The sequence below is a fragment of the Lissotriton vulgaris genome, chromosome 5 (assembly GCF_964263255.1).
Source record: "Lissotriton vulgaris chromosome 5, aLisVul1.2, whole genome shotgun sequence".
In the NCBI taxonomy this organism is placed as follows: Eukaryota; Metazoa; Chordata; class Amphibia; order Caudata; family Salamandridae; genus Lissotriton; species Lissotriton vulgaris.
Window position 1 is genome coordinate 691749547 of NC_141693.1, and position 13399 is coordinate 691762945.

Genomic DNA, 13399 nt, shown 5'->3' on the forward strand with positions numbered 1-13399 from the left:
TGAACGGGCACATCAGTCCTGTTAGAAGGACTCAGAGTCATGTTTCGCTGGCTATAGTTGGGTCACTTTCAAAGACAGTGGCAATCTCTATGGGCACCAAATGGCAATTTATGCTTTTAACAACTTAATAGTAATGTCTTAATGTGCATTTATGTACATGCATAGATATCAACCACAGATACACAAAGGCCATTGAGAAGTGATTAATTTTTAGGTATATTTGTCATATGCCACCTGTATGCAAGTGAAGAACACCTCCTTTCTCCACAGAGTTGTGCATATGACTAGAGGGATAAGTGAAGCCTTGGAAATCTCGACAATCCTCTAGTAAGGTCACCAAGCAGAAGACCTGACATTACAGCAACCTTAGATAGATAGATTTATTCAGATTGATAGACGTATCTGCCTAAAGTACAGCAGAAGAATGGGTGGAATATGTATTTTTATGAATTATGAGTTTACTAGTCTTCTGCAGTTGTGCATTCTGCCTGCTTATTGCCAGGGCTAGTTGCTGAACTTATCTATTGGGGAAAACTCAAGCTGCAGGAATACTGAGGGACAGAGGTAGACCAAAACAAACCATAAATCGTACATGGTGTCTTCAGCTGTTCTTATGTACTTACACTTGTTCCCTCACTCCTTCTTCCTTGTTCCCTGTAGGGCTATGGAGCATTTCCACACACCTTCTCCTGACAGCTAGCAGTGTGCCACAATCATCAGACATATGCTGCTGTAATCTGAGACACTCAGATGCCATTATGATGCCCACCCAACCAGTGCCGTCTTAAAGCATGGGTCTGCTGGGCAGTTGCCCGGAGGCCCCACGAGCATAGAGGCCCTATGCAGACCAGAATTTAACACCTTAACTTTTCCGTTAAACAGTTTAATTCCTGTGAGTAGTTGTGCAGGTAGGGCCCAGTGCACTGTTTTGCCAGGGGGCCTATAATGTTGTTAAGAAGTCCTGCACCCAAGTCCAGGAAATGCAAGAGATTGCTGGCATAAGCTGTGTTTCGTTTTCCCATTGGCTAGCTTTCTCTTAGCCTCATGGGACTTGTAGTGTTTTAAGTTCTTGACTGCTGATATCTAATAAAAGCAAGATTAGTGAAGCATAACGCTCGCCTCCCTGTCTTTAATAAAATTAAGACTTTCCTTAAAAAATAATAGGAAATCATCATTCTCTTCCACTTTATAAGCATCAAGTTGCTTGCAGGGTTACACAGCTTTTGAGTTTACATTCCCCTTGTTATCTAGATAGAACTGAAACAAAAGTGGCCAGAAATACACCTGATTATGTGACCATGTCTTCACCACATTTCGTCAGGACACAAGCATACCTAGTACCAGCCTCATGTTTACAGCACCTCTCATAATCTCATACATCTCACCAGATTATTTACGTAACGGTCAAAATGACAAGACCAGAGGTCACAGTAGTGGTGGAAGCACACTATACATATAACATACACTTTGAATCAATTAATTAGCTCTAGGTATGTTGGGGTCTCCAGTTTTGCCACCTCAAGGTTCCACCAAGTGGGGTTCATTCAAGGTATATTGATTATGAGTCATAAGGCGCGGAATTCCCTAAAATAATTCCTAGTCAGTTTTTTCCACATCTGTTTTTGTGGTGTGGGAGATCCTGTCTTGATTTTTTGGTCAGAGTAATCACATAAGACTTTGGTTTGCAGCAGTCAACCCATGTTCCTGCTGAGGCAGCATTCACTATTCCACCTGCAAGAAAATACTTTCCTTTTCCCTGCCCTACTGCCACCACACAACCCCATTTCATCCACCGGCCTGCACATACATTCACCACCTGGTCAGAGCATGTGATAAGTGTACATGGTAAAACACCATGGAATTATGCATTTAGTGTGCTTTTATGACTGGAAACAGGTGTCCCACATTACTGCACAGTAACTGTAAAATCCAATGCGATTTTATTGATATCCCAGACCCGTACGACCTATCACCAGGACCCTGGTCATGTTGCTTCTGTTTATGATTTAGCACCTCAAAAGTCTGTTTTGCAACTGTTGTATATAATGTGCTCAGTGTTCATGTTTTTATAATTTCCAAAGGAACACATTCAACTTGTCATAGATTAAAAACTTTGATTATTAGATTTGCATAATTGATCCAAAAGGTGCCCTATTCATGTGAACCATAGCACAGGTCTGTCTACATGGCCTTAAACTTTCTTAATTAGTGCCTACTTAGATCAAATGCTCCTTAGATGTTAAAGAAGTTCTTGAGAATTTGACAGACATGGTTGCAAAACTCGTGGCCGCACGCTCCAGTTACAGTCGGGTAGACCACCATGCTTCCACTGGTGGTGCCCCATTGGCTCCACATATGGAAACCTTAGACTTACAGCCTTACAGACTTAGGGCTGTCTCACTACCTACTTAGAGCAGAAGTTGTGCCATATTTCTTGTCTCGTTCTTGACCTCCTCGGAAGGCCTGGCAGAACTGTATAGAAAAATAAATGATTTGCATTCCCTGGGAGAAACTTCCAAGGAGGTAAGCGCCATTCATCTCTTTGTTAAAATAAACCTCAGCCTCAGGAGTTATTTTTTGGAAAACAAAAAAGCTTGCTTAATGGCTGCATGAAACATGGTGGTCGCTCGGCAACCTTCAGAGGAGCTGCAGTCAGGTGCACATCTCTGAAATGTGGCAGACTGTAGCCTGGCAGGGCTGCCGAGTACATGCCTCAGTTGCCCAGAAAAAATGGAGTACAGTCTGCCAAACCTTAAATAATTTACAATCTCTTCTAGGAGTGAGTGAGTGCTGCTGTTTCTTGTTATGGTTTTGACTTTCTCTCCACAGCATGTCTTACTGCAGATGCCCGCAGTTCTGATGCAAAATGAAAAAGTAAATAAGCTAGGGACTGAAGAAGGCCTGCCTACGGCCTACGTTAAACCTGACAGGGTTGCAATGTTTGGTTAAGTAATGAAACAGGCATTAACAAAGCCTAGGGGTCCTGCCTTTCTAAATCTGCAAAGTTTTTGTTTCTTTATTTTATGCAAGTGTATAAAATAGGTATTAAAAGTTTAAAATGCATACGTCATGGTCTAAAGGTGGCCTGCATATGTCTGCAAAACAATAGGTACATAGGAACCCCCAGCAAACATTTTCAAAAACATGAAGTGAAAGCAGAAAAGAAAATAGAGTTTGGCACACCAGCCTTAGCTGGTGGATTACTTTTTAGTAAAATGCTGACATTCACAGTGAAGAGAGACATAGGATGAAGTGGCCTTATCTATTATCAATGTTGTGTGGTGGGTGGGTGAATGCAAAATATGAATGATGGTTTAGCAGACTGATGGTCCATGAAGGGAGATTCAAGTGCTCCAGGAAATTTCCTGCATGCACAATTTATTATGATTTTTTTGAAACTTGAAAAGCATGAGGCCGGAATGGTCTTCACAGTTCTATGATACTCTTATCTTCTGCAAGTATGTTATTGGGAGTCCAAAGCATGCATTCAAGAAACTAAGGGTCTCCAACCTTTTCACTAACTAGAAAGCTACTAATATTATTAATGCTGTACAGAACAGACTAGGTTATATTAGTGACCTCCCTATGCAAGATTACCAGCCGTAATCACTTCAGTGCAGGATTGCCAACATTAAAGTAAGAAAAATCTTTAGTCAATTTGGAATGCTTTTACAAGGGTAATAAATAACAGCCACAGCGGCAATGCCCCCGGCACTTAAAGTAATAATATTAGTTATAGGTCTACTAATGCTGCATGATTTATTTTTAAAATCTCAGCATTAAATGTACGTTAGAAATGATTGGCTCTGAAATAGATTTTCATATCAAATACACACTTTTCAAGTTTAGTATACATGTATTAATTCAACGAAATAGAAGCAGGTTGGGTTGCACACAGGAGTACTTCTAACAGGCAGGCGGGGAGCTACCAGTAGCTCACGAGCTACTCGTTGGAGAAGCCTCGAATAGACAATAAATGTTTTTTAATGCATCCTTTTAACAACTACGGCAAATAGAAAAAAGATACTTTTCTAAATGCTGGGAGACGTTGCAGTACAAATGTGCTTTCTGAGCTAAGTAGACCTGTAATACAAGTATTATTTGTTTAGAAGTGATAGTTGAGTCTTCGCCTCTTGTATTATTATATTGACATGATTCACTGGCACAAAAGTCATATACTTATAAAAATAGAGGCGACACTTACAGGGGGCCCACGGGGTCCTATGATGGATATGCCAGGTTCTCCTGGGGCTCCCTGTAGAGAGACAGAAAGGTAGAGAAAGGAAAAAAAGAAAAGGTGAGAAATAAAGATTACCAAGAACCGCAGAGCTTGGAAGAAGGAGGTGCTTGAGGAAGCATGGTGCGGGTGGGAAACGTAGATTGAGAGACAAACGTCTGTGCAAGAGAGAAAATGAAGATAAGGCCAGAAAGAGAACAAAACAAAAGTGTGAGAGGAGAGTAAAACAGTTAGAGAAAGAAAGCTGGGTAGAGTGGAAGGATATGGGTGAGAGAGTGAAGGGAAGAGGAATGAAAGAAAAAAAGGAGCACAGATGAAAGAAGTAGGACAAATCAATACTGTAGATGAACAAAACACGATCTTAGAAATAAAATGTTAGAGATGAAGAAGAACAAGGGCAGCTTAAAGTAATGCAGATTTATGTTGTAGTAACTCCCAAATGCTGAAGATATAATTTACATTTCAAAGCGCGTTCTTGGGTCAAATGACCAGATAACTCCATGTCACCAAGAATGAAATGCTTCATTCTTGGGCCAATGAATTCTGGGTCATTTCACTTCACTTGATGTAGTTAAATTAATACTCCTATGAAAAAAGATTTATATAGCAGAAGTCCAGACCCACAGCATTGTGTCCTTGGTTACAAAGAGTTAGTTGGTAACCTTTTCATAGTCACTAAACTGTCACTCTTGTAGGGATGAGGGGTTCAGATTACAACCTACCTGAGACCTTAACTCTACTCTATAATATCAGCAAAGAACACCTTCAAAACCATAACACTTACTATTAATATAAATATGTGTACTCCAGCCTCTTTGGTAAGTTAGTAATATACTAGAAGAATATTGCTACCCATATTGCACGTTCACAAAAAAGCATACCTCAACTGATTAAGCATGTTCAAACAATTGAATTCATATACTCTATAGAAATTACATTCTGCATACAGAAAAAAGGTGTCATGCGAACAGAAATAGTCATGTTAACAGTAATTATGTCAACAATATCTACCAGCTCCTTTGTACTAGCTACTGCAAAGATGAGACAGTTCCCTGCTTGGGAAGATGCATGAATTCGGGGAGTGTTCCTATGAGGTCCAGCAGGAAAAACAAGACACTTATTCTGATTAACCATGCACCTTTCTCTCTATCTGCCTGGTGAGAATGATGGCAATGCAGACAAAGAGTTAGAAAAGCTCCTCCAGAAAAGGAGAAGAAAGCTTATATTGCCTTTTACCATCTCTACAGCACTTTAATCCAATGCCACACAAATGACTACACAATATTAAAAAAGAAAAGTGTACTTTAATCCAATGCCACACAAATGACTACACAATATTAAAAAAGAAAAGTGTACTTTAATCCAATGCCACACAAATGACTACACAATATTAAAAAAGAAAAGTGTACTACTTTTTATTTACCCAAGCATTTAGAAGGCCAACCCATTAATTACCCTGAGATGTCTATGACGAGAACTGGTAAATAGACACCCAGATAGTGACCACAGTTAAATACATCGGGACTCATCTACTCTGACACTTTCTTTGCTTCCTGCTATCACTTTATACCATTCTTAATTTCAGGTTATGGTTTTGGCCTTATCACAACTATTATTATTAATCTGTGTCTGAGGGAGACAATTTGTAATGATTATACTGATTCTGGCCCACCTTGTCTTGCTGAAAGGCAGATACATCTGAGAAAAGAAATTCCTTGTGTCACCACCGACCTTCCCCATTTAGGTCTTATTAAGATGTTGCTGCGCAAACGCGCCCTTCCTTAAAGACTAAAAATGCCCTACACCACCAATTTATTTTTACCACTGAGTTAATTAACTTTATTTCTCTTTGCTCACATCTACTTTTAAATTGTGCGTGGCTCCTAATATTACCAAACGTAAAATCGGATGCAGAACACACAAATTAACTCTTCAGTGTTGAGACATTACGAGAGTCGCTAAAAAGAAGAGGTGACATTGATTAAAGGCTCGGCCTCATTTTGTTTCAGTAAGTAGACCATGTGACGGACTTGCAAATGACAAAACCAAAGGTTTGTTTAATGCTATTTTTTTAATTTAAGAATTGAAGTATTAACAGCGTTATTAGAAGTAAAGAAGTAAACACGTTAGGGCAGGGTGCTAGGCTCCCTATTTGAATTTCAAAACATGCACCACACACAATTTGAGTAAACCTGTTCAGCGCCTGCTACTTCTGCACAAAATCAATACATTTTATAATTTACTAAATATCAAGGACCACGGACCAATCAGTGTCAAACTCTTTATGTGTCACCGACAACACCAGCAGGTATGCTGCTTTTTCACAGTTAGAACGTCACACATTGTGCAAAGCCACTAAACTGCTAGTGTTAAATCACGAGACATTAATATCACATACATTACTTCAAACCAATGACTAAATCGCAGTATTAAACATATATCATTAAATGTGGAGGTGAGAATAGTAATTACACACTTACTATAATTAGTGGTAGGTGATGCACAAGATGCAATAATGTTATAGGTCGATATTATCGACCTCCATCCTGCATAGATTATGGAAGTTGCCACATAATCTACTATCAGTGGCACAATTTCCCGATCTCAAAAAATATTTTTTTCTAGTGCGAACATATTAAAGTTTACATAAAAAACAAACCACCATGCAGGATGCTGCGCAGGTGCACACGTGTTTTACAAAGCTTATGAGGTCAACTTTCAGTTACAGTTGCAGTTTTCAGGTGTCAAATTGATACCAATGAGGTTTAGCTTTTGAGCTAGTATGTGCTAAGTGACTACAGAGCAAAAGTAAGTAAGTAAGTAAGTAAGCTTTATTTCGATACAGTGCATATCATAAAAGCAATACAAAGCATCAAGTAAAACGATACAATTTACATCATATAAAATACCTTCAGATTTAAGAGTAAAAGCAATAAGAGCGAGATGTGCAAATAAGAATAACATTAACATTTGAGCACCCTTACGAAATATAGTTCATCAAGGGGCACTTTACTGGAGTAGCAGCTTCCTTGAGGTTCTTATACGCCAGGCCCAACCTAAAAATTTAGCCATACAACATGCAAAAAATGGGCGGGCATCTGAGCATAGTATGCGTAGGGCTTCTGAGTGTGATCTTGTTCCTAGGCTCCTACACAATGGTTTTAGCCATTTCGATCTGGGTGCTGCATAAACCTTACACTCAAACAATAAGTGGGCGATGGACTCAACCCTTGAAGCACAGAACGGGCAATGTGGAAGCGTTTGAAGTGGAGGTTTCCAGGTAGAGGTAAACGAGCCTAGGGGAAGCACTCCCACCCTAAATTTAAAATACAGAGATCTGTCTCCAGAATTGTGAATCAGGTCCAAATAGGGTTCCCTATAGGGGAACTCTTTGACTAACAAGAACTTGGCGACAGATTTGCAGTGGTTGGAATTGTGTATTCTCTTATTGTGTACCCATAGCCAATACACTTTCTTCAGGAACTGTTTAGGGGGTGCGGTTTTGTCGACCCAGGCGTCACCCAAATCCAGCTCATAAAGGAGGCGTTTGACTTCCCTAAACCAGGGTATCTTACTGCAACCTGGAAGCGACAGAAGGTCTTTTAAGGCGTCAGCGTAGCTGCACAATTCGGGGACATTCCAAATCCGGGACCAGAGAAGCAAAGGTCGTAAATTAGCTTGCTCACAAATTGGGCGGGTGCCTGTATCTAACAGTAGTGGGATTGTAGGAGTACTGTGGGGCAACCTCATCAAATCCTTGAGAAAATTATTTTCAAGGTGGGCCAGGGTATCAACTTTCTGTAAGCCCCACAGTTCAGCCCCATACAGAGCAAAAGTATGCTCCCACAAAATGGATTTCATAACGCAGCATAATATTCCTTTTCTTGTTGCATAATTTAATCAATCCTGTAGCATGATTTGATCCACCATTGCGCATTATTCCATTGGCCCTCCCTTTAGATCATCTACACTCATATTCAATCGTAGAACATCAGATAAGCAAAGTCAGTGATTTTTGTTCTATAATTCCTTAGGAAATTCTTCTTTGATAGGGAAAAGCGATGGGGTAAAAAATAGACCCTGCTACATATTCCGGTGAAAGGGGAATGTTTCACTGTTTTAGGATATGTCTAACCCATCCTCTCCTCTGAATAGGGTTCAGAATACATTATTCACTTGTCGTCATAGCAACCAGCCATTTCATCATGGCACTGCTTGCCAGTCCAATCCGGAGGAGGAAATTAAAACATGAATGACCAGGTAGGAAACCTAACATAACTAGGAAAAAACAAACATTTTATCTGTGTATTAATGATCATGTGAAGTAAACACAAGGCTAAAGGGAAACACCATTCGTTAATATTGGGAAGAACTACGTATGAAGGCTGTCCATTAGAACTGCAGGCCAAAGTCACATTTTCCTGACTGTTACTCCCCAACCTAAAATATGAACTTATTGAAGCAAATAACCGATATCTTAAAATCATTTGTGGAGCAGCAATAGAACATTTTTCAAAGCACGATCGATCTTCTGGGTACATTTTATGTCAGTCCTTAGCTATTTTGACCCTGTCTTGAATGGGGCTTTTTCCTATTTCGTGTTTAATGCATCCAGCTCCTCTTCTCTTGTAAGAGAGGAGGTGACTTTGATGGGGAGAGTATTCGGGATTGCCTTGGGGCTGTTTTTCATTGGTTCCATCTGAACAGCCTTAAGTGCAATTCCGACAAGTCCGAAGTACTTTTCTTTGGGTGTGACACAGAGCCAGATTGGCAGACTTGGTGGCCAATGAATATGTTCCCTCCGTCTTGCTCCTCTCAGGTTGCTAAGAATCTGGGGGTGAAGATGGATAACAGGCTAACCTTGAAATCCCAGATCCTGGGGGTGTCGGGCATTTGCTTTGGCATCCTTAGGATGCTGCGGAGGTTCCTTCCTCTGCTATCCGTGGAACATAGGACGCTGACAGTCCAGGCTCTGATTGGGTCCAGGTTGGATTATTCCAACATTCTTTACCTGGGCCTTCCAGAGTACTTGCTGCAGCGGCTTCAAGTGGTGCAGAACGCCGCTGCCAGGGCAATTTTCGGTCTTAGTAGGCGCTCCAGTGCCTCGGGCCTGTTGGCAACTTTGCATTGGCTTCCCATCCGCAAGAGGATCGCCTTTAAGGCGCTGACCTTGGCCTATAAAGCTCTTCACAAGGGGGGAGCTAAGTACCTCCAAAAGAGACTGGTCTTTTATCAACCGACCAGGTCTCTGAGGTCGGAATCCCTGCACCTTGCTGTTGTCCCTCGGGTAAAGAAAGCGCGCCTCGGAGGCCGCTCTTTTGGATTGCTGGCATCACAGCTGTGGAACTCTTTGCCACTGGCTCTGCGGGGAGCCACTAGCTTGCTGGCTTTTAGGAAAGGCCTTAAAACTTGGCTGTTCACTCAGTAGCCGGTCTCTCGTGAATCTTTGGTTCACACTTCTTTTATTCTTTTTTCTGGTGTTATGTTAGTATGTCGCAGTTTTTTTCTCTTTCTCCAATAAAGCGCCGGGACACTCTTTTTGAGTAGCCGAGCGCTATAGAAATGAATAATTAACATAACATAATTAACATAACAGAGGAGAGAAGTTCAGGACCAATTAGGTTGGGTAGCTGCTGCCATCATAATTTGGATGGGTATGAATCTTATCAACGTGGTTATGGTACCGAACTCTGTTTTGTAAGGTCGTTACACTTTTATCGCTCTCACTAATGTCAATACAACCTCCAGTAAATGGTAAAAAGAACATATGTGTAATGCAAATTTTATGGTCATACTTTTCTTGCAGACAATCAAAGGTTACATGGCCATGGGAAAGTCAATGCTCAATAGTAATTAATTTTGATATTGTCCGATTTGTAGTCAATATGGATCCTAGTCAGACATCTGAAAGACTGATCCCAGGGGAATAGTCGTGCTGACATTTTGAGAAAAATGTGTCTGGCAAATACAGATATCAAGCGCTTCATTTTTCTCCTAAATTAATCAAGGTTGTGTATTAACAGTTTTAAGTTCCATCAAGTAGTTTGTCAGTAGATAGATTAGATGAGGTTAGATACAAAATGGTTTAGAAATAAAAAGAAATCTACCTGAAACTAAATTCTATAATTAGAGATTATTCGGTTGGCAGAAACACTGGTGTTGGACTTTTGCAGGGTTATCCCTGAACTTTTTGCCTTCCTCCTGTACTTTTCTGACCTCGTGTTTGCTGGTTTAAGGACTCCGGGTACTTTACCACTGCTGACCAAAGCTAAAATCAAGTGCTCCCTATGTAAATTGTATTGGTGTGTTTTTTATCTATGATTGTCTATTGTATGTACTAATAAGTCCCTCATAAAGTGCACCAAGTGTGCCCAGGGCCTGCAAATCAAATGCTACTAGTGGATCTTCTGCACTGATTATGCCATCCACATGAGAAGCATTACAAACATGTCTCAGACCTGCCACTGCAGTGTCTGTGTGTGCAGTTTTGAACTATCATTTCGACCTGCAAGTGCACCCACTTGCCAGGCGCAAACATTCCCTCTTACTACATGTAAGTCAGCTCTAAGGTAGGCCCAAGGCAGCCCCATGGGGAGGGTGCAGTGCATTTAAAAGGTATGTTTTATATGTCCTAATAGTGAAATACTGCTAATTTAGTTTTTCCCTATTGGAAGGACTATCTCTCTCATAGGGTAACATGGGGATTGCCTTGAAATATCTTTTAGGTATTTCACTTTGGAAGTAAATAGAGATTTTGAGTTAGGGGTGTCTGAACTAAAAATTAAAAAGCACATCTTTTGGTGAAGTTGGTTTTTAAATTGCATGCTTGAAAATGCCACATTTAGTGAGAGTGCCTTGTCTTGCTTAACCATTCTGTGCCTCTGCCTGTTTGTATAATACATATCTTGGGATAAGTTGGGTTCTTGTGCATTCACTCTAGGCAGTCACACAAAGAGAGCTGAGGTGTGCTTTGCATATCCTGTTGGGCAATCACCAGGCTGGTGGGCTGCCTACACTAGAATGGTTGGAGGCATTGTCACTGACACATGAATAGGGCTGTGTCTGTTCTCACACAAAGCTGTCTCCACCCCTGTAGTGTGCCTGGAGCTAGGTCTGGAAAGGCAGGATCTTGTGCACAGCAAAGAATTTCCTTTGAAGTTTGTGTACTTCAAAGGTAGAAAGGAGTATAAGTATTGGATCGCCGACTGCCCAAAACTAGAACACATCTGGACTGACATTCTTCCAGGAAGAAGAACTCAATGCTGTAGGAGTAAATGCATCTCTGCCTTTTGCTTTACTGTGCTTGCCGGCTGCTTGCTGCTTCTGTCCTGGAAGTGAAAGGACTGGACTTTGCTGTCTACACCCTGCTTCCAAGGTTCTCCAAGGACTTGTGTGTGCTTGCCTCCTGTTAAGAAGTCTCAGGGCAATCAAAGACTTCACCTACCAGTGCCTGGGCTCTTCTGCTGAGAGTCCTTGCTAAGTGGTTCCAAATCTTTCTGGGTCCTTGGAAGTGTAATCTGGTGATCTTAAGGAGAAAATCCATGCATCGACTTCCAGCACCTGTTTTCTTGATGCTTCGCTGCAAATGATCGACGCATCACCACTACCTGCACTGAAGGGTGGTTTCCTCTGATGAATCGACTGCGGCTTTCACTGCAGGCCACAGCTCACCATCATCATGAATCAGAAAAATCGGCGCAGGGTGAGTCCAGAGCACCATGCAACTGATGTCCGCGGTACCCGCTTGGACTCCGATGCCGCACCTGCTTGCGGCTGAAGAATCAATGCCACGCCTGCCTTGCAGCTGGAAAATTGACGCATCGCCTACATCGCCTCTGCCACATTGACGCAGCACATCTGGATTTTCAACGCATCATCCCTCTAAGCCAACTCTGCACCACAGTAAGGAACCGAGGCCAAGTGTCCGGAAGCTGATCCGACACCACCCCTCCAAGTATGGAAACGATGCATAAACCTCCCCTTTCAGTAAGGAATCAGCACATCACCACCTCTGCCTAACAGTAAAGAACAAACACATTACCTCCCCTGCCATGCTTTTTCAGCACCTCACCTCACCTCACCTCCCCTGATCCTTGCACCATCTTTGATTTTTTTACGCATCTAAGGTACTTTGTTCTTAAACAAACGCATCCATTCATCCATTGATTTCTATGGACTAAACTTGCTTAATCTTTTAAAAGTGATATCTTGACTTCTGTATGTTGGATTTTTGTTGTTTTGGTCTTATTTTATTCAGATACATATTTGCTACTTTTAAACTGGTGTGGACTCCTTTTGTAGTGTTTTAACTGCATTACTGTGTGTTTATGTGTGTGTACACATGCTTTACACATTGCCTCTGAGATAAGCCTGACTGCTCATAACAAGCTACCTAGGGGGTGAGCAGGGGTAATCTTAGCTATGAAACTGCCCTACCCTGACTAGGGGGAAGGTCCATACTTGGACAGGGTGAAACCCCCTGCCAACTAGAGGCCCCATTTCTAAGAAACACTGGGAAGAAGAGCCACATGTGTTTGTATAAATGAGCAGCTCATTGAGAAAATGTCCCATATTCAACTTTGCCAATTTAAAGTGAATCATTTGAAGAAGAGACATCCTGGTGTGTAGTTTAGTGTAGGAGGCAGAGGTATAAGACACAATGAGATATTGAAATTATCTTATCTGAAAGTTTCCCAGTAGCATGCAACTTCATTCGGCAGGTGCTCATGAAGTCAGGGCAGAATGGGGAGATATTTGACGGGTGGAAAAAATAAAGCTGAATATCTACTGCACATTTCAACATTAAGATATGTTAGGGAGCACTGTGTGCAGTTCTAGAAAAAATACCCAGAATGCAATTGCACATAAAACAAAGTCCAAAGAGTGATATCAAGATTGGGCAATATCTTCAATAGAAAACCTAAAAAGAGACTTGCAAGTAACTAGATATATTCTTCTGGTTTTGAGGTGTGGTTATGTAATGGGCGCCTTTGCATTCCTCAATGGTACTAAAGCCTAGAGTACGGGGGTCTACGATAAGACTTGTCAGGGGATGTCACAGGAGTAGCATTAGGCAAGCATGTTAAGGATATAGTAGAAAGTGCATTGAATTCCTTTCACCATATGTGTAGGGAGAAATATCAGATACCGAATTAAAAAAAC

At 41.3% G+C, this 13399-nt stretch overlaps 1 protein-coding gene across 1 annotated transcript in view; it reads right to left on the reverse strand.

Annotated features, from left to right (window-relative positions):
- COL13A1 (collagen type XIII alpha 1 chain) overlaps window positions 1-13399 on the reverse strand; it is a 368078-nt gene that overhangs the window by 316186 nt on the left and 38493 nt on the right. Inside the window, exon 4 of the mRNA XM_086922128.1 lies at window positions 4205-4255. Coding sequence (XP_086778254.1) covers window positions 4205-4255 — 51 coding nt within the window. The remainder of the gene's footprint in view (window positions 1-4204; window positions 4256-13399) is intronic.